Source organism: Cynara cardunculus (genome assembly GCF_001531365.2).
Source record: "Cynara cardunculus var. scolymus isolate 2C chromosome LG 17, CcrdV1, whole genome shotgun sequence".
Classification (NCBI taxonomy): Eukaryota; Viridiplantae; Streptophyta; class Magnoliopsida; order Asterales; family Asteraceae; genus Cynara; species Cynara cardunculus.
In genome coordinates this window covers 222,561-242,042 of record NC_037544.1, presented here as the reverse complement: position 1 = coordinate 242,042, position 19,482 = coordinate 222,561, and the positions used below count along the sequence as shown (strand labels likewise).

Genomic DNA, 19,482 nt, shown 5'->3' with positions numbered 1-19,482 from the left:
TATAACTACAAGGGTGGTGTCTGATTGGTTTGAGCTTGAGCTTAAAAGGCCAAAAGTGCATAAAGATCACAGGTTCAAATCCAAGGAGAAAAAAAAATTATCTTATGGCCATGGAGGTTCAAATGCGGTGACTCCGGGCTACCCACAAAGCGGTTGATTGCACTGAGATTAGTCGGCTTGTATAGCGGGTTGGATATCCAAGTTAATAAAAAAAGACGTCATGAAGTGACATAAATTCAAAAATAAAGGGGGTGTTTTGCAGCTTTCTAAAAGAAGGGGGCTGCATAGGAAAATATATTAGGCACGTAATTACGTAAATTGTGAAAGTTAGGTAAGAGAGGAAACGGAAGAAAAATTAGAGAAAGGCATCAAGAAACCTATTATACATACAACATATACGTATTGATTTGATCGGTTCCAGCGCGCCCCGATCATCTCTGTTTCATTCTTTGGGAAATTTTCTTTTTCATTCAAGAAAATTCCCAATTTCCGCCTATCAATTTCAATCTTTCCACGAGTATGTTATAGGGTTTCTGGTATGATTTATAATGATTTTGTTTTTCTATCGAATCAAATGTTTTTATTTGAACGAAGCAATCGTGTTATACGAAATCCATGAGATTTGTGTTGCTGAACTAATCGATATATGATTGGTTATCAACTGGCATTTTTGAAATTTGCCATTTTTCCCCTTGTATTGAATGTACTAATCATTAATTTTGTTGCATTTGTTTCATGTAATAAGAGTTAGATTAAGTATGGTAAGTTTGTAGATTAACTTGAGGCCATAATTAAGATAATTGCCTGTACAGCTACATTTATGTGCTTACATGTTCAAGAAAAAATTGATCACTATAGGTAGTTTCTTGATCATGGGTTTTAGGAATTTAATGGAAGTGAGGGAAGATATTAGATGCGATCTTTTTGCCATTTTTGGTGATTACACAACCTACATTGTTAGTTTTTATCTATCGTGTACATATTAGACATTCAAGAGGTTCAAGATCCCTCTTTGTATTTACATATTTTATCAGTTGACATGAACTAACCAACCCAAACCAAACGACCTGGTCCATAAATCCCACTCGAAAGTAGGGTGGCTGGGTGGGGGGATGTACGCAGACCTTAAATCTATCCGAAAATAGTTGAGAGGTTGTTTTTATGAAGAAACCTGTCTTGTTCAAGATTGTGAGCAAACAGTTAGAAAGAATAAATACTAATATGAGGTGAATGTGGCACGAGAAAAATAAGTAAGAAAAAGTAACAATAAGGTACAATGAAAACATAGGAAAGACAAGAAAAGGAAAACCCATGTAGAGCAAATAAGGCGAAAAACACATCTCTTAGCCTAAGTCATCCCACTACCCCAACCTATCCAACTCCCTTTCACCCAACTTTAGAGCCTGTTTGTTAGCAGCTTAACGAGCTTAATGGGACTCACAACTTATTCGGTCAGCTATACATGACTGTTTGGTAGTGGCTTATATATATAAAGTGGCTTATATATATAAAGTGACTTATTCGGTAAGCTTCTAGAGGGGAGCTTTATGCAGAAAGGGTCAAGTTTTCTCCACACCTGTCCCTCCAAATTAAAAAAAAAAAATGCTCCTTCCATCTATGAAAAATTCATCCCAAACAAAAACCTTTTCAATCTATGCAAACAGCAAACAGGTTAATCCACACTGACAACTTTATCCATACATGGCTTAATGGAAAACCAACTGAACAACCTCTAAGGCCACCATGACATGATGGAATTAAAGATTGTCTTCTTAACGTAGGTCGTCCAATTTCCTATGAGGTCTAGGACCTTACAAAATCAATAATTTGACATTTGATTGTTTGAAGCCCTAATCTTCTTATTTTAGAGCTTGCCTGACATTTTACTTTATGCAGTATACTGTATGATGCTTTATTTATGTAATCATGGTGGTCGGTTGCTTGGTACGTGGAGTTGTTCTTATGGTAACATGGCTTTTGATGGGTGTGCTGACAGACATATCTTCCTGCACTCTAGCCTACTGCTGAGTCTCTACCCTTCTGCACCTGGCTAAAATGTCAGGTGAGTTGCATTTTGCATCGTTAAGTAACATTGTTTTATGCACATAACCGCACCATTTTTTTGTAGTTTTTGATCAAGAAAATAACAATATTGGGCTGTTTTTGTTTTTATTTTTTGTGTATCAGGCCTAGAAGGAAATGAGGCTTTCGATGAAACAGGAGAAAGGAAGTCGGATCTTGAGAATTCTGAAGATGAGATACGGCTATCCAGAATGAGATCCCTAAAGAAGAAGGCATTGAATGCATCTAACAGGTTTACCCACTCGCTCAAGAGAAGGCGAAAGCGAAAAGTTAATTCCAAGGTTCCTTCGGTTCCCATAGTAGATGTACGTGATGCAAATGAGGAGAGAGCTGTCTGTGAATTACGGAAAAAGCTTCTTGACAATAACTTACTGCCAACTAGACATGATGACTATCATACCTTGTTGAGGCGAGTAAATTTTTTCAGTTTAAAATCATTATTATATCCGAGCTGTTATATCAATGTTTCTTCTAAACAAAGCCGAAACATTGGAGAAGCATACTTGTTATATTGATTACTTAGTGCCTATAAAATACATTTCAAGATTTTATGAAAACCAAGAATCATGTACATTTGCTAAAATTATGTTTTATGTATCAAAAGTCTAAAAATAAGTACATAACATGTCAAGAAACATGATAAGTATAATCTTTGCAAAAAATTGAAATACAAGTTCAAATTAGGGCCTGTTGGTTAGCTGCTTAATGAGCTTAATGAAACTCATAGCTTATTCGGTCAGCTATACATGACAGTTTGATAGTGGCTTAATGCTATATAAAGTGGCTTATTCAATAAGCTTTTATAGGGGAGCTTTATGCAGAAAGCTATATTTTTTCCAAACCTTCCCCTCCCAATTAAAATACGCAATCCTTCCATCTACTAAAAAACCGTCCCAAACAAAAACCTTCCTAATTCATATAGACAGATTAATTCACACAGATAGGTTTATCCATATAGGACTTGATGGAAAACCCACCAGACAACATAAAATATTTTGTATAAACAAAGTTATGGAGATATTGCCATTTCATAGATACTTTGACTCATCAAATGTGCATAGGTTGAGTATGTGTAGAGTTCACCCAAAAAGATGTTCAGTTGTGATCAAGATCCTTTTGATCTTGGTCAGAGCTTCTGCATGAGTTTGAGAGTTTGGTCTCTGCACTTTTGATTGAATGTGTCGTTCTTTAGTCTTTCATATCCAAGAAGATAAGCCCTGTCTTCTTCAGAGAAGTTTCAAGTGAGATAGTTTTGCTTCTGCTGTCGGTGGCTTTTGGACTTCGGTGGACATTCATAGCTCTTGGAGTGAAATTGTCTTCATTTGAATGTAAACAGAACGTATTTGGTTTTATAAGTTGTGTTTAACTTGTCTATTTGTTCTCTTAGGTTCTTGAAGGCGAGGGATTTTGACATTGGAAGAACAACCCTCATGTGGGAAGAAATGCTAAATTGGCGAAAAGAGTTTGGAGCAGATACAATGTTGGAGGTAGTAACAATCATCCTGAACTTAGTACGAATTGTCAACATTTTTGCATTTGAAGTCACATGAATGTGTGGTATTCAAATAAGTTCATATTATAAGATCCCACATTGGTTGGGGAGGGGAACAGAGGTTGCCTTATAAGGGGCTTGATATCTCCTCTACCAGACGCGTTTTAAAATCGTGAGTCCAGCTGTGTGAACAATGCGGAAAATATTTGGTACGGTTAGCGTGGGATGGTATTAGAATCAGGAATCGGACCGGTGTGCCAATGAGGACCCCAGGTACCCAAGGGGGGGTGGGATTGTATGATCCCACATTGGTTGGGGAGGGGAACAAAGATTGCCTTATAAGGGGCTTGATACCTCCTATACCAGATGCGTTCTAAAACTATGAGTCCAAGTGTGCGGACAAAGTGGACAATATTTGGTACAATTAGCCTGAGATGTTACACATATAATCTGGGCATACGTAGATAATATTTCTTTACATGTATCTCAAACACTTTCTTTCCTGAGGTTGAAACCATCTTAACTTTATCATCCATGGTGTGTTGCTTATATATTAATATGAACCCCCCTCAGGATTACGAATTTACGGAGCTGGAAGAAGTCTTGCAGCAGTACCCTCAAGGGTACCATGGAGTTGATAGGGAAGGAAGACCCGTTTACATTGAAAGGCTCGGGATGGCACACCCTAGTAAGCTTATGCAAACTACTTCAGTTGAACGTTACCTGAAATACCATGTCCAAGAGTTTGAAAGGGCTTTTAACGAGAAGTTCCCTGCTTGTTCAATTGCTGCAAAGAGACAAATTTGTTCAACTACAACAATCTTGGATGTGCAAGGCCTGGTACGGGAACTACTTGATTTAATACTTATTACACTCTTCATACGATCGGTTTTTTACAAATTGTGTACACAAATAGTAGTACTAGTTGATGGCCGAAAATATCAGAGTTGACACGTGATTAAGTATGGAAGGGGAGGGGAGGGGAGGGGAAGGGACATATTGCCATTAGAGGTTTGTGAGCTTAATGGGGCTCACAACTTGTTCAGTCAGCTATACATGACTGTTTGGTAGTGGCTTAATGATATAGAAAGTGGGTTATTCAGTAAGCTTCTAGGAGGAGCTTTATGCAGAAAACCAAGTTTTTTTCCAAACCTGTCCCTCCCAATTAAAAAACACGCTCATTTCATCTATAAAAAACCCTTCGAAACAAAAACCTTCCTACTCTATACAAACAAATTAATCCACACAGATAACTTTATCAATACAAGACTTCAAACCAAATTTTTTATTAAGTCATGTATGGATAAATTTGTCTGTCTGGATAAATGGGTGTTGTTGTTTTTACTTTTTTTTTTATCTGAACCAACAGTCTGAATAACATAAATGACTGATTACCCCCCAATATTAATTATTTGAACATCAAAACAAAAAATCATAAAGAGGCCGAAGATGGGGTGTCTCATATGGGAAGGAGGCGGTGCTTTAAATAAGGGGTAGGGGTAATTTTTGTGGCTGAATGGGGACAACACACCATTTCTATCTGTGCGAATAAGCCGTAAGTAAACAATCCAAATGAGCTGTGTAAATAAGCCAGATAGACCAATAAGCCTAATTAAGCCGCAAGTAAACAGCCCCGTTTATTAGCAGCTTAATGGGACTCAGCTTATTCAGTAGATATACATGACTGTTTGGTAGTGGCTAATGAGAAGTGGCTTATTCAGTAAGCTTCTAGGGGGGAACTTCATGCAGAGAGCCAAGTTTTTTCCACACCTGCCCTCCCAAATTAAAAAACATGCTCATTCCATTTATGAAAAAATCCTCCCAAACAAAAACATTCCTAATCCATACCACACAGACAACTTTATCCATGTAGGACTTAATGGAAAACCAACCAAACAGCCTCTTACTCCGGCGTTTAACACAATTAACCATACACTTAATATAATATACAGGGTTTAAAGAATTTCACTCCAACTGCTGCAAGTATTCTTGGAGCTGTGACAAAGGTTGACAGTAACTACTACCCAGAGGTAAATAACTCCTATTCCTTTAGTAGATTTTTCAAATCAACAAGGGTGTTTGCAATAATGGATTTCCGCATTTACCAGTAGACATTACATCACATGTTCGTCATCAATGCTAGTGCAACTTTTAAGAAATATTTATGGCCTGCTGCTCAAAAGTTTTTGGATGCAAAGACGATTCCAAAAATTCAGGTAACAGAAATGTGTTAACTATTTACATCTTTATGTCTAGCTTCCTTTGCGGCAGTTCCACTCATGTTCTCGCATTGTAGGTGCTTGAACCCAAATCATTGGGAAAACTACATGAAGCCATAGACCCAAGGTCTGTTTGTTTTGATTTTTGAATTAATCTGTTCGATTTCCACTTATACAATCATCTGATTCTTGATCACTGTTTTAGTCAATTGCCCAACTTCCTTGGTGGTTCATGTTCTTGTCCTTCTGAGGGTGGTTGCCTTAGGTCTAACATGGGTCCATGGAATGACCCTGAAATAATGAAGGTATGTATTATCTAGCGGATTCATTTTGTACAGAAATGTTCAGAAACTTGTTCATTCTTGACTTCTTCCTCTCATTAGTATATAAGTTATCTCTTAAAATACTACCTAGATTCCAACTAAGTGCCACTTTTTTAATGTACGATTCTGTTAAACAACACTTGTTTCTAGGTTGATGACTTTTGTCTTGATCGTGGTAGAATGTAACAGTGATTTGGTAAGATTACCTCCTTGCTTGTTTATATTTATGTGTCTTTGTAATTTTTGCAGGTTGTAAATAATGCAGAAGCCACATTTGAAAGGCAAATCACCAGAGTCTATAATGATCAACAGAAAATTGACTCTTCTGTCCAAATACAACCTGTGAAGGCAAGTATCCAAGTCAAGTTTTAGAATATTGATTGTTATCCGGGGTCTTTTATCATATGGTTGCATTCTATTTTCAGGGCAGAAGTGATGCATCAATCTTTGAATCAGGATCAGATGCTGATGACCCTTGTCTAACTAGCCCAAATAATTCTAGGATTCCAGAATTCGCATCAGTTAGTGACGAAGTAAGTCTTAAGAAATTCTGTTAGGTACTTTTCTCCATGAAGTGTCAACTAGTGAGATTATACAACCCACCCTTTCTCCTTTTTTTCACAAGTAAATTTTGGATCTAATTCCGTAATACAGATAACATACATTCATACTTGTATGTTATGGTTCATTTACATATTACACACATATGAATTCATATTATGACATCACATAGCTCTAGTATCGCTTATGATTATTATGTCAACTTTGAAATGCATTAGGTTTGGTTAATGAAACATTTACATTTTTAAGAACCATATTTTTTACTAGAATAATGAAACTCTTAAGGGAACTATTTCAGCCTGCTCAAAACAAGTTTGAGACAGAGGCCTAATTAATTTAGGACTTGATACAGTAGTTTTAAGGGTACTAAAGCCAACAATAGCTTTCATGTGAATACTTACCAGCATGAGTTGTAACTTATGCAGGCCGTGGCATCTGATTCACCCGTCTATCATAGTTGTGATGATGATTTCAGTCCACGTGAAGAAGCTATTGCCGCTGATCGAGGTCTGGAAATTTCTCGCAGTCGGTCTCCTACACCAGACAGTGAGGGAATTACTTCTGGTACGGCTTTACAGGTTTCAGAAGGTGTTTTTGATAAGATGTTACAAAACATCCATAAGCTCGAACTTTACAACATTTGTTCAGTTTAAAAGAACCTTTTTACTAGGTTTAGGGCCTGTTTGCAGCTTAATGAGCTTAATGGGACTCGCAACTTATTTGGTTAGCTATACATGGCTGTTTGTTAGTTGCTTAATGATATATAAAGTGGCTTATTCAGTAAGCTTCTAGGGGGAGTTTTATGAAGAATGCCAAGTTTTTTCCAAACCTGCCCTCCTGATTAAAAAACATGCTCCTTCCATCTACGGAAAAACCCTTCCAAACAAAAAACGTTCCCAATCTATATAAGACATATTAATCCACACAGACAACTTTATTCATATAGGACTTAGGGGCTGTTTGGTTGGTTTTCATTAAGTCTTGTATGGATAAAGCTGTCTGTGTGGATTAATCAGTCTGTATAGATTGTGAAGGTTTTTGTTTGGGAGGGTTTTTCATAGATAGAGGGAACGTGTTTTTTTAATTGGGAGGGGCAGCTAGGGAGAAGCAATTCGACTCATTCACATCCAGATCATGAATGTTTGAACCCGAGACCTCGCCCGTGAAGTAAATCATCGCACCTACTGTCCAACCAATTGGGAGAGAATCAATCTCTTGGTCCCTGCGGAAAGGAAATAGAATTTCACACTCTTCCTTTTACGCCGACTCTTTGGCCTTAAGAACGCTGCAATCTGAACTAAGGATGGGTTTTTGGAGTTAGCTCACCCTCACGGGAAATTAGAATTCTCAATTCTCTATGACGTCTAGACGATAAATTTTTTTCTCCTAAGCTTAATGCCGAAAACAATATGTCCCCCCTTGACTCTCCTAACGTACATTCTCATTGTGAGAAGGGGTCATTTGAGCGTATCTAAATAGATCTTTTTCTGGCTCTAAGACTAGAAGTTCTAGTGGTCGACTCGGTTCTTTCTAATGAATGGGGAGTCTGCTTTAAAATCATCCGCCCTGCACCCACCCCCGAGTTTGAATTATCCAGAGAATGCGTTATATAGATATCCAATTTATCAAAAAGATGGACAATCAAACCCCTTTTTTTCTCTTTTCGGATGGTAACTTTGGAAAAAACTTGACCTTCTGCATAAAGATCCCCCCTGAAAGCTTACTGAAAAAGCCACTTTCTATATCATTAAGCCACTACCAACCAATCATATATAGATGACCGAATAAGCTGCGAGTCCCATTAAGTTGCTAACAACAGGACCTAATTGGAAAACCAACCAAACATCCCCTTAATCTGCTTTTATGAATCTAGTTGTTGAACACCGTTCAACAACTGGATTCTTTCTTGGTTTTTATGAAGACATGTGGGTTAATTTTCATCGTTTTTTTAGGTACTGTATGTATCCAGTTGTTGAACACCATTCAGGAAAAGGTTGTGAAGAGAAGCTTCAATTATATAGCAAAACCGGTGGTCTCATTGGCGACAAAACTGAAAACGCTCGTTTGCAGCCTACCCATTGAATATTGGAGAAAACTGAACATCATATGCCCCTCTAATGCAGTGGCACCCAGTGATTCGGCCTCTCGCACGGAGGGTATCAGAGAAGATCAAATCCTTCCGTGTTTGGAGCGTCTACAAAAACTTGAAAGAATGCTGGAAGAACTTAAAAAGAAACCTGCCCAAATTCCTGCAGAAAAAGAGCAGATGTTGGAACATTCTTTAGATAGGATTAAGTCGGTAGAACTTGATCTTCATAAAACCAAGAAAGTAGGCTCCTTTTACAACCTCGTAAACTTTTATTGGAAATTGACCAAAATAGTGAATCTTCTCTATCAAATTCCCTTTTTAGCCATTTTTTAATCAAATTCCTATGCAAATACTTTACATGTTTGCATAAATCCTATTTTCAGATAAAAATAAAAATAAAAAATCTTTACACAAATTTGCGTGATTCGCTTAAAGAATTTGAGTAAGGATCTCATTTGGGAAAAAGATTTTTTTTACTTTTCTTTAATCTGAAAATAGACTTTAGGCAAATGCTTGTAAACTTCCGTTAAAATAAAAATTTGAGATTAAAAAGTGAATTTTCGGTTAAAATAAAAATTTGAGATTAAAAAGTGAAATTGGTAAGGGAATTGACTGTTTTGGTCAGTTTTCCACTTTTCTGGATAATCACTATTGCTTTTCTTGACTTGAGCTCCTCACCAATCATTGCACACAGGTATTACATGCCACTGTGGTGAAGCAACTTGAGATTTCAGAATTGATGGAAAGGCTGCAGCAGTATAAATTCTGTGTAAGTTACTTTCTCTCATCTTGTTTGGTCTATTAGGGTATGTTTGGTACATTGACCAGGACAGAACAGAATTGAGATCATTGTTTCACGTTTGGCACGACTTTTGTGTGCATTAAACAAGGCGAAACAAGCCTATATTTAACCAATATACTCTTAAAGTAAAACTTATTCTATTTTAAAACATCAACTATGTCTCCATCTATAAATTTGATCCATTCTTTAAATTTTGTTTATTGTATTTTATTTTCCTTAAATTTTCATACCAAACATGAGGCAACAAGTTCTTGTTTTGTTAGTATTATTTGCATACCAAACACACGAGTCTCTTTAAAATTGGAACTTCAGATGGATTTGCAACAACTTTGTGATGTAGTATATGTTTTGCAGCGGCGAACGATGTGTTGAAAGTTGGTGTAGAGTGGAGAAACTGGAAAGAGGTGAAAGTTATGTTAGAGACAGTGAGCACCCTTTTTTTCTGTTCTCTGTTATGCTAATTGTGTCTGAGAAGGTATAGTGAAGTTACAATCAAAGGCTTATATTATGTTGACTGAATACTAATAATAATAAAGTTTCTTGAAATGAGATGTGAATACATGCTTTCAAAATATTCTTGCTTTGCTACCTTCTCCTCTATCCATCCAAATTCAATGTGAATGTGTTCTCGAATTTAGGGAAAAAAAATTTAAAAATATATTATTTATGATAAAAGTTTGGATAGTTTTATAATTTTAATAATATTTTGAAAGGGTTTTAATTTCTTTCCTCTCATGTTTGGAAGGAAATTATTTTTCTTTTCTCTCTCTCCTAAAAAAGTTTCGTGAACACCCGTCTTTTTTTTCTTCTCCTTCTCCTTTCCTTTCTTTCGTAAAAAGGGGTTTCGAGAACAAAGCGTTAAACGGAAAGAAAAAAAGGTGGTTACTTTTTTCGAATCAAATTTGTTCTTTTGGTTACTTTTCTTGAATGTTAATTAGATTGTTATGAATAAAGTCTCAATCAAGACTTCTAATTTGGTGTATTCTATTTGTATGACTTGAAAAGAGGTAAGAAATAAGATGATATGTGAGTGAAGAGGAGTATGAATAGTAATCCCTCTAATTTAAATAGAAGATATTTGTGTTTTAGATTCTTAATTTTTTTAAATCATTTAAAAGTACCATGTCAAGAAACTATAATTTTCAGACTAATCAATCCGAAAATTCTCAAAATATATTCGTTTAACGCATAACTTTTATTACACAACTTAAACAACATCCATACCTTTTTATTGAAGTAAGATTTAAAAAAAATGATAGCTTTTATAAAAATCTCATCAATAAGATATCGAGTTTTTTTTATTATTATTTCACCGGCATTTAAAATGAAGAGGCCATCTTGAGAATCTATATAGACGAGGAACACATTTTTGTCTTATTTGATTTGGTATTGCTATCATGCATGACTTCGAACAAATTTTTAAAATTGAAAAAATTGAGATTTTAAGAATTTTGATCAGATTTTCGTTCCATGAAATTCTCCAAAACAACAAAAGTTAATTACCATAAAAGAAATATTTTTATGTTTCCACTAATAAATAAACCTTAAAATTATACGTTTCCGAACAAAAAATACATAAAAATATTTTAATAATATAAATAATATTGTAATAAATTTGAATTTTGATTATTATTGTTGATGAAGAATGTTCCTATTTTTAGTCATAATCAATGTTTAAAAAGGTGGTGACAAAACGTTTCAACTTTTAATGCCGTTATAAAATGACCCATAACGTTTTTGTAAGGCATGGTTTATGCCATAGCGTACTTTTTTTTCCAAGACATGATTTATTTTTCCAAAAAGAATATTTTTTTTGTTTTTTTTACACTTTTAACTTTAGATTTTACATTTTTAGAGATACAACTAATCACATCACTGACAGTTTCACAAATTCATAAATGTTACAAACTCATGATCAAATTGATAAATTTTATTTTAAATATTTAATAAAAAACCTATGATAATAATAATATATATGATTTTTATTCTTCTAATATGAATATGAATGTATATTTTTTAATATCATTAATTGATTTAAATAATATATACAAAACATATATTTATATATAATATAAAAATTTACATCCTTATGTGACATAAAAAAACGTGTCGGTGCCGTCACGCCTCGCTCCTTTTTAAAACTTGTCCATAATACCACTAGATTGTAGATGAGAAATAAATATACAACACGTAAGAAGCGAAAATGTAGTGTTACTGTTTGGACAAATCAGCATCTGAACCCAAATACTAATTTACTCACTAAACACCATCTCAATCAAAACCCTACCCACCATCTGCTATGAAGATCGCAATTCGCTGCTTTCTGCTGCTGCTGCTTCTATCCTCCTGCTGTTTCTCATCTCCAATTTCCCTTTCAGGTTCGTCAATTAGGGTTTTCCCACATTCCAATGCCATCACCTTCTTAATCTTATCGCATCTTGGTTAATGGTTATTTGTGTATGTTTACCAGATAATGTCGTCTTCACCTCTCAACCTTCAATCAGACGAAACCTTCTTCAGGCTGCCAAACGTATCTCTCTCCCTCTTCTCTCATCTACAAATTTCAATTCATACATCCCTTTCATTAAGTTCGCTTCCATTCACTACCACCTCTTTTATGGGTACCATGTATTTTTTAAACATCAATAGCTATTATACATTTATAAACGAATATCAGATATTTAATTTAAAACATATAAAAAAAACTGCAAATTGTTATTTGACATCAACTTCAACAATATTGATTCTTATGAGAAGCTACATTTTTTGCTTATAAGAACCTTAAATCTTGGTGTTCAACAGTGTTTTATGTGATCTTGGTTTGTTTCTATCTGCAGCATGCCCAGTAAACTTAGAGTCTATGAATTATACAATCATCACTAGCAGTTGCAAAGGTCCAAAATACTCTGCTAATATCTGTTGTCAAGCTCTCAAAGACTTTGCCTGTCCTTTCACTAGCGAATTGGACGACTTGTCAAACGATTGTTCGACGGTAATGTTCAGCTACATCAACCGCTACGGGAATTATCCACCTGGACTTTTTTCTAGTTTGTGTCATGGTGACAATGTTGGGCTACCTTGTGATGCAGTACCACCAGGGGTGGGCCGGGGTGGGGTGACAGATGATTCTAACCACACCCCGACTATCTGCAATCCATCCTCACTGCTAATTCTAACCACAGGATTCCTAATCTTGTTCTTCTAGTGAGTTTCAATATGTTCTAGATTGTGTTGATATACATATAAATATTTTTATATCAGTAAACAATTCTAACTACAGGATTCCTAATCTTGTTTTTTTGGTGAGTTTCAAGGTTCAAGGTTATGTTCTAGATTGTGTTGATATATAGGGCCAAACTCATAAAAAACTCCTATAAGTTAGAAAGTCTATGAACCAATATTAACCACTAATATTTAACTTCCATAATTATCTTTATTATCTTATCATCGTTTCCTAAAAAACTCATTTTTTTTTTTTTTGCTTTTGAAACAAGGAGTGTTGTTTCACCAATGAAATAATACATAGGTTGATTTGTATTGATCCATTTTACTAATGCGGTGTTGCTTCACCAATGAAACAACACAATATGGTTGATCTGTGTTGATCCGTTTTGATAATATAGTGTTGGTTCACCAATGAAACAACACATATGGTTGGTCTCTTTTGAATACATTGTTGTTTAACCAATGAAACATTACACCAATAAGGTGATTTCAAATGGGGAAATGCGAGTTTTTTCTAGGAAACAGTTGATAAGTTTATTAAGGAAGTTAAATATGTATGTGCTATATGATGTTTCTTGTGCCACTGTGTGTGGCGCATGAATTAATGATTCTAATGCGGCAGCGAAAGAATTTTCCATACCTGTTGATGATAGAGAACAAGAGGGCATATATTCAGAAAGATTGGGGTGACCCCTGGATCCTGATACTGCATCAACGTAAGAAAGAAACAACAAATAAAATGGTACACTAGAACTCAGTTTTTAATATTTCATTGCACAATATCGAAACTTATTCATTTGTCTTTGATTCCTATGAAAGCTGCGGTTTTACTTCATCTTTATAACACATAATAGTGTTTCATATCCTATATCAGGTATATAATTACACAAGATGTACAAAACCAGACAATATAACACGACCCCTATCACTTAACGGTGGATTATGATGTTTAGGAATCCAAAGTATATATCCCGACAAATACAACCTTGAAAGATCATTAGCATACTCGACTATGAGGTTCACCATAAGATGGTTCGTTTGGACTTTGACCAAGACTCCTCTGTGATGCACCAGGAATTCGGAAAGGTGCTCAACTGCACAGATAAAAATATATACAGATGTTATTTAGAGAAGGTAGTCCATGAAATTTGGTTAAAATGATGACTAGACAATTAACGCAGAAACAAGGACCACAATGCTTTTAAGATGAAGTGTGCGTGAGGGCCTCCCCAATCTTTTTGGAGGCCCTGGTACACCTGTACTAGAACTATTGATCATCTAAAATGGTTAAAATGACAAAATGAAAAGAATTTCGTAGTCATTTTTGTTTTGACCAGCAAATTCTGAAATTAAAGAGCCGCTTTTGCTTTTGAAATGAATTAGATAGGTCTTAATTGAGGTTGATTCACAAGTCTATATAAATCAGGCCCCGAACAAAAGTAAGATTGAACCCCAAAATTTTGGGGGCGCTGTTCAAGAACTCATATTTAACATGCTAATACATGGCCCTTTGTCATATGGTAAACCAAATGGTTGGCAATTAGAAGGGATTTATTTTAAGGGGGTCGGAGGAGGCGGCAAGAGAGAACGGCATATTAAGAACTTACATTGCCGACAAGCTTTGCTCCATACCATGCAGAATCTGCACCATAAGGAGACGAGATAACACGCAAACCACTGGACAGGGAGGGAGGGAGAAGATCATGTAGTTCCTTATTCAATCTTTCTACAAGATGGAAAGACACTTTAAACATCAAGATTTGGCCAATAAATTTTGGCATGAAGCGTTAGATGTACATTACATAAAATACTATTTTATACCTGCTAACCCTGGTAAACATGCAGTGCCCCCGGCCAAGACAATGGTGTTGAACCAAGTATGATCAGTCGTCACTTTGGCAGCACGGCAACGGTCAACACAGTGCGCCACCGCCTGATGCAGACCCATTGCATGCCTGTACCAAAAAGGGCAAATATAACTTGATAAACAATAATGAGAGAACAGTATCAGTGACAAAGAATTATGTGAATAACGTAGAGATGACAGGTTCAAGGGTACATGGACATACATTCCTGCAATATGTGGCTGGAATAGAATCTCTCCTGTTTGGAAACGCTCTTGCTTAAGAGTAAACCAACCCTCAGAAGCAACTTCGTATGATGCTTCTGTATCCTTCTGTAATTCAGCCTCATAGTCCAAAGAAACATAACAAAGGTTCTGCATGTGAATTGAACCAGACAGAATCAAGCAACATATATGAAAATACATAGTTAGAGATTCTCATGCTAGGTGAGAGACACATGGACACATTATTTTAAGGCCTTGCAGTTCATCATCGCCACTAATCATAATTGAATTTGAAAAAAGAATGCTTAAATCATGGATCACTTGGTATTCTGCACAATTAGACGGCCCTCGTCTGAATGGGTGTAGGTAACTGGAGATCTTGATCCCAGTTCCCATGGATGCATCATTAAGCTATATATCATAAACTCCCTCTAATATTCACTTTGGGATTTGTAGTGACACTTCAAGTCCTAAACTCACATGATGGGTTGGTTGTTCTTGAATAGAACTTTCAGCTTAACTTCCTGCTAGACAGCTATCAGGGAATGTGAGATTCTCGTGTTCAATACAAGTGAAAGATAAGGGGTTCTTTTATTTGCATTGAGTGGAACATGTTTATCTTTTATAGTTCTATGTCCACCAACAAATTTCGTAAGAGTAAAGCGGTATGTGGAATGTCATCAATACCTCTTTCAACGAGCGCACTGTGTATAATGAAGAAATATGTAGATTTCTCTGCCGCAGTTGCTCCCTGAGGTATTCAGTAAGTTTTACAGCTCCAACACCCACGGTTACCACGCCAACTTTATGCATTACCTTACCATGTAAAACTGGAAACATAGCACAAACCTTATATGTCAAAAGTGCTCAAACAAGGGGACCTCAAACTTGGTTCCTCCACATAGATGAAATTTGATTTGCATTTGGTCCAACATAACATCATTTAGCGCCCAGGGTATAATATAAAGCCTGTAACATGATTTCAGTCTATTATGCCTAAGGTAGGAGGATGAAATCCTAACTGAATAACGTACTTGGAACAACAGAAGTTTGATGAAAACCAATGTTGACAAGAATTCCTGATGTTCTTCTTGCTGAAAACAATGCTAAAGTTGCCTGCACATCATGTGACAGCAACATTAGGGGAGTGACATATAAAAATACAGACTTTATTCATCAATTACGTGTACCTATCAATTGTATTTCCATTTTGGAATTTAATTGTTTTTGTACATATGTTATTGTGATGGAACAGGGAGCAGTCCCTTTTGACATTGTATGCAGATCAATAACAAATACTTCCTTCTAACAAGTAGCAGGATGTAACTGGAATAGACAAGTCATAGATCATGTTAAAAATCCATCCCTACTTTTTTGTAATCTTCTCATCTTTCCTTGCTATCAACTAAATTGGAAATAAGATATATTTAACCTAAACCTCAGTGGAAAATAAGGACATCTGATTTGAATGTTAAAGGAATGAACAAGAAATAAGTACCTCATACCTGGCTGACTGCACAAACAGCGGGAACCTTCATTCCAAACAATGCTGAGTAGACGGCTTCTTCTAGTTCGCTTCTAAAAGCTTTAGCAGCTCCGTTATCTAAAGTAAATTCAGAGAACATTAAAGAACCCGATCATTAAAGGAGACTATGAAACAAAATCCACATGAACTAATCTGCATAAAGACAAAAATAGATTGCAACTCGGATGATACCTTCATAATGGGAGATTGGAATTGAGACAATAATTGGCTGTGTAGATGATTTCAACTGCATCCTGAATGATTAAAGTCGTAACTATGAGAAATCTTTCAGGATAAGATGAAGGGAAAGTAAAAGGCACCTATATTTAAAGTGCCGGGTAAGTGCAGCTGCAAATGTAAGAAAAACCTGCTATAGATTGTCGCAAAAAAATGACGAAGCCTAGAATACAATGGAGACTCAATGTTACCAAATTCCTACACATGAAGTCAAACTTTTAGCACAGTCAATGAAGTGCAATAACAAATGCAAATCAAAATCGAGTTTTATGCTTATATTATGATGTTTAAGTCATCCACTAAAGCAATCACTTACCACAAATGTTGCCGATCGCCCAGATGGAGAATCATACTTGCTCCAACCAAATTTGCAATAGCCAGCACCACCTTTAATGAAGGATACAGTAAACCAAATAATTTACAATGAGCATCAAGGGAACAACAATTAATTGACATGGTAATAACAGTAGATGTAGTGGAAGCGTACATATGTAGCACATCTTTTAGACTGGGGCTGTTTGTTAACAACTTAATGAGCTTAATGGGATTCACAGCTTATTCGGCTAAGCTATAAAGTGGCTCGTAAGGTCAAGTTTTTTCCAAACTGTCCTTCCCAATTAAAAAACATTCTCCCATCTATGAAAAAACTCTCCCAAAATAAACCTTCCCAATCTATGCGGGCAGATTAATCCACACAGACAACTTTATCATACAGGACTTGATGGAAAACCAGCCAATCAGCCCCTAATTAACAGTTGAACTTCATAAGCCCATAAAAAGGGAACCGACTTTTTTGACTCCTAAAAATTTCAGCATAGAACCATTTTGGTTAATGTAGAAAGAATCATACAATTATCTTCCTCATGCAGAAACAATTAGGTAAACAAGGAACAGTAAATACGATAAGAACTATGGCACAAAGCAAGAAAGAAGACGCCCGAAATTGGCATGACAGCATTGGGTAGAATTATGAGCACACACCGTCAATGATAACAGCTCCAGGCACTTCTGCTCGTTCACCATAAATATGCATAAAAGATTGCATCTGACGACGATATGTTCTACAATCACAATTCAACTATGTCAGGCTCGTCAAGTTATAGCTAAACCATAGTACAGATCGGCACAGGTGACATAACATAGCAAATAAACAACATTTTATTGCATGACCACTGCAAAGTACTCTTGATAAACTAAGATAATTTTCAACCCAAAAAAAAAATTGAAATGATGGTGCTTCATTACGTACAGTGAGTCTGTTTGTTAGCAGTTTGATAAGACTTGCAACTTATTTGGTCAGCTATACATGATTGTTTGATAGTGATTTAATGATATATAAAGTGGCCTATTCAGTAAGCTTTTAGGAGGGCTTTATGCAGAAAGCCAAGTTTTTTTCCTTCTAAAAATGTCTCTTCTAACAAAAGAAACACGCTCCTTCCATTCCATCTATGAAAACCCTCTCAAACAAAAAATTTCTCAATCTCTTGACAGACAGATCAATCCATACAAACAACTTTATTCGTACAGGACTTAATGAAAACCAATCAAACAACCTCTTAATGGAAAACCAACTAGATATAAGTCCTGTATAGATAGAACTGGTGCGTGTGGGGAAATTTTTTGTTTGAGAGAATTTTTTTTTCATAGAAGGGAGAGCATGAGAGGGGCAGGTTTGGAAAAAGTATTATTGAATAAGCCGATCTCTATATTATTAAATCACTACTTAAAGTCGACTGAGTAAATTGTGAATCTCATTAACCTCGTTAAGCTGCCCTAACTAACAAAAGATAATTGAAAGTTCATAAAAATAATTGAATGACTAAACTAAGAAAAAGAAGCGTACCGAAGAGGAAAACCAGATCGTAAGTTAGTTTCAGCAAAGAAAATAGAATCCCACGGATCCTGTTGGTTCTGGAGAAAGTATATCCACAACGTGTTATCGGAGACCATAAATTTCCACGATTTGCAAACGGAGGTGAGCCTAGCCGCCTCTTTAGGTCCGAGAAGCTTGAGTATTTGCATAAATATATCTAGAGGCAATCGATCGAATGCTCCAATAGATGACGAACAGATGATAATCTGATCGGATAGGGATCCATGAACTAGAGCTCTGTAGTCCAAATTGTATAACGAGTTTAAACTAGAATGACTCGAATACCAATCATTAGAAATTGATTCCCAAACCTTCTTCAACAGCTGCGCCATCGGAAGTCGGAACTGACTAGTGGTTCTCCGGCGAGGTTTTAACAGAAACGGGGACGATTTCCCGTTTGGGTCATTTTTTGGTAAAGGAAGTTGTTGGCACTTGGGATGATGTTAGTTTCGTTATATGTCCCTTTACTTAAGATTTAGGTACACTTATAGTCCCTATAGTGTAACAATTGTTATTTTTAGTCCTTGTATTTATTATTTCAACGTAATTGAGTCTGTCATAGCTCTAAACTTGTGTTAATTATTATAACTTTCAAATTTGAATTAATCCAAGAGTAAATTATATGTAGTTATATGCCCTTAACAAAACTTGTCTCTTTTTATGAGAATTCAATGGATCGTGTCCTTGTAGTTGAATATTTACAAGGAGCTGGGTCCTTGATATCTTTAGGTATTAGACTCAATTGCAATCATTGCGACCCAACTCTTAAAAAAATGCAACTACGTGGATATAACTCATTAAAAAACGCAATTATAAGAACATGTTTTGTTGAACTTTAAAAAAGGGACAATGACGGTTAAAAACACGAAACATGTGATTTACTCTTGTACCAATAAAGAAATTAATACCCTTTGGGGTAGATAACATGAGAGATTAACATCATCTCGATCAATTGTACCAAATATTATCTGTTTTATCTACATTTG

General features: G+C 35.8%; 3 protein-coding genes across 8 annotated transcripts; 2 read left to right on the top strand and 1 right to left on the bottom strand.

Moving 5' to 3' along the window:
• The first annotated feature begins 357 nt into the window (after positions 1-357).
• Positions 358-10,043, top strand: LOC112501167 (phosphatidylinositol/phosphatidylcholine transfer protein SFH13-like). Of its 2 annotated transcripts, none has more exons than XM_025104843.1 (15): positions 358-517; positions 1,997-2,062; positions 2,188-2,491; positions 3,470-3,569; positions 4,148-4,414; positions 5,527-5,604; positions 5,686-5,790; positions 5,871-5,920; positions 5,999-6,098; positions 6,366-6,464; positions 6,542-6,649; positions 7,103-7,241; positions 8,630-9,006; positions 9,461-9,535; positions 9,923-10,043. In XM_025104843.1, the coding sequence occupies exons 2-15, from the start codon at positions 2,056-2,058 to the stop codon at positions 9,938-9,940; spliced, it is 1,827 nt and encodes a 608-aa protein (XP_024960611.1). In that variant the 5' UTR covers positions 358-517; positions 1,997-2,055; the 3' UTR covers positions 9,941-10,043. The 2 variants fall into 2 exon arrangements, with proteins under 2 accessions (XP_024960611.1, XP_024960610.1); XM_025104842.1 differs by having other exon boundaries at positions 358-536.
• Positions 10,044-11,717: 1,674 nt separating this feature from the next.
• On the top strand, positions 11,718-13,217 carry LOC112500293 (GPI-anchored protein LLG1-like). The gene is made up of 3 exons (XM_025103741.1): positions 11,718-11,946; positions 12,039-12,098; positions 12,406-13,217. The coding sequence occupies exons 1-3, from the start codon at positions 11,868-11,870 to the stop codon at positions 12,771-12,773; spliced, it is 507 nt and encodes a 168-aa protein (XP_024959509.1). The 5' UTR covers positions 11,718-11,867; the 3' UTR covers positions 12,774-13,217.
• On the bottom strand, positions 12,036-18,984 carry LOC112500292 (actin-related protein 8-like). 5 transcript variants are annotated; one of them, XR_003067349.1, is made up of 14 exons: positions 18,467-18,984; positions 17,605-17,684; positions 16,940-17,010; positions 16,754-16,821; positions 16,579-16,640; positions 16,367-16,464; positions 15,896-15,977; positions 15,549-15,691; positions 14,863-15,011; positions 14,615-14,748; positions 14,401-14,519; positions 13,779-13,887; positions 13,434-13,499; positions 12,036-12,122 (listed from the first exon to the last, which is right to left on the bottom strand). XR_003067349.1 is itself a non-coding variant. In XM_025103739.1 (13 exons), the coding sequence occupies exons 1-13, from the start codon at positions 18,826-18,828 to the stop codon at positions 13,813-13,815; spliced, it is 1,338 nt and encodes a 445-aa protein (XP_024959507.1). In that variant the 5' UTR covers positions 18,829-18,984; the 3' UTR covers positions 13,578-13,812. The 5 variants fall into 5 exon arrangements, 3 of the variants coding, with proteins under 3 accessions (XP_024959507.1, XP_024959508.1, XP_024959506.1); XR_003067350.1 differs by having other exon boundaries at positions 13,434-13,493; XM_025103739.1 differs by lacking the exons at positions 12,036-12,122; positions 13,434-13,499 and having other exon boundaries at positions 13,578-13,887; positions 18,467-18,702; positions 18,808-18,984.
• Positions 18,985-19,482: the final 498 nt, after the last annotated feature.

Bases quoted from the DNA above. Each gene is read 5' to 3' on its own strand.
- LOC112500292 (XM_025103738.1), bottom strand. From the start codon at position 18,828: ATGGCGCAGCTGTTGAAGAAGGTTTGGGAATCAATTTCTAATGATTGG. The intron at 16,822-16,939 runs GTAAGTGATTGC...CTTCATGTGTAG, and splicing joins GGCGATCGGCAACATTTGTG to GAATTTGGTAACATTGAGTC. The intron at 15,012-15,548 runs GTATTGATGACA...ATTCACATGCAG, and splicing joins CAGTGCGCTCGTTGAAAGAG to AACCTTTGTTATGTTTCTTT.
- LOC112501167 (XM_025104843.1), top strand. The intron at 2,492-3,469 runs GCGAGTAAATTT...TTGTTCTCTTAG, and splicing joins GACTATCATACCTTGTTGAG to GTTCTTGAAGGCGAGGGATT. The intron at 5,605-5,685 runs GTAAATAACTCC...ATTTACCAGTAG, and splicing joins ACAGTAACTACTACCCAGAG to ACATTACATCACATGTTCGT.
- LOC112500293 (XM_025103741.1), top strand. From the start codon at position 11,868: ATGAAGATCGCAATTCGCTGCTTTCTGCTGCTGCTGCTTCTATCCTCC. The intron at 11,947-12,038 runs GTTCGTCAATTA...TATGTTTACCAG, and splicing joins ATCTCCAATTTCCCTTTCAG to ATAATGTCGTCTTCACCTCT. The intron at 12,099-12,405 runs GTATCTCTCTCC...TTCTATCTGCAG, and splicing joins CCTTCTTCAGGCTGCCAAAC to CATGCCCAGTAAACTTAGAG.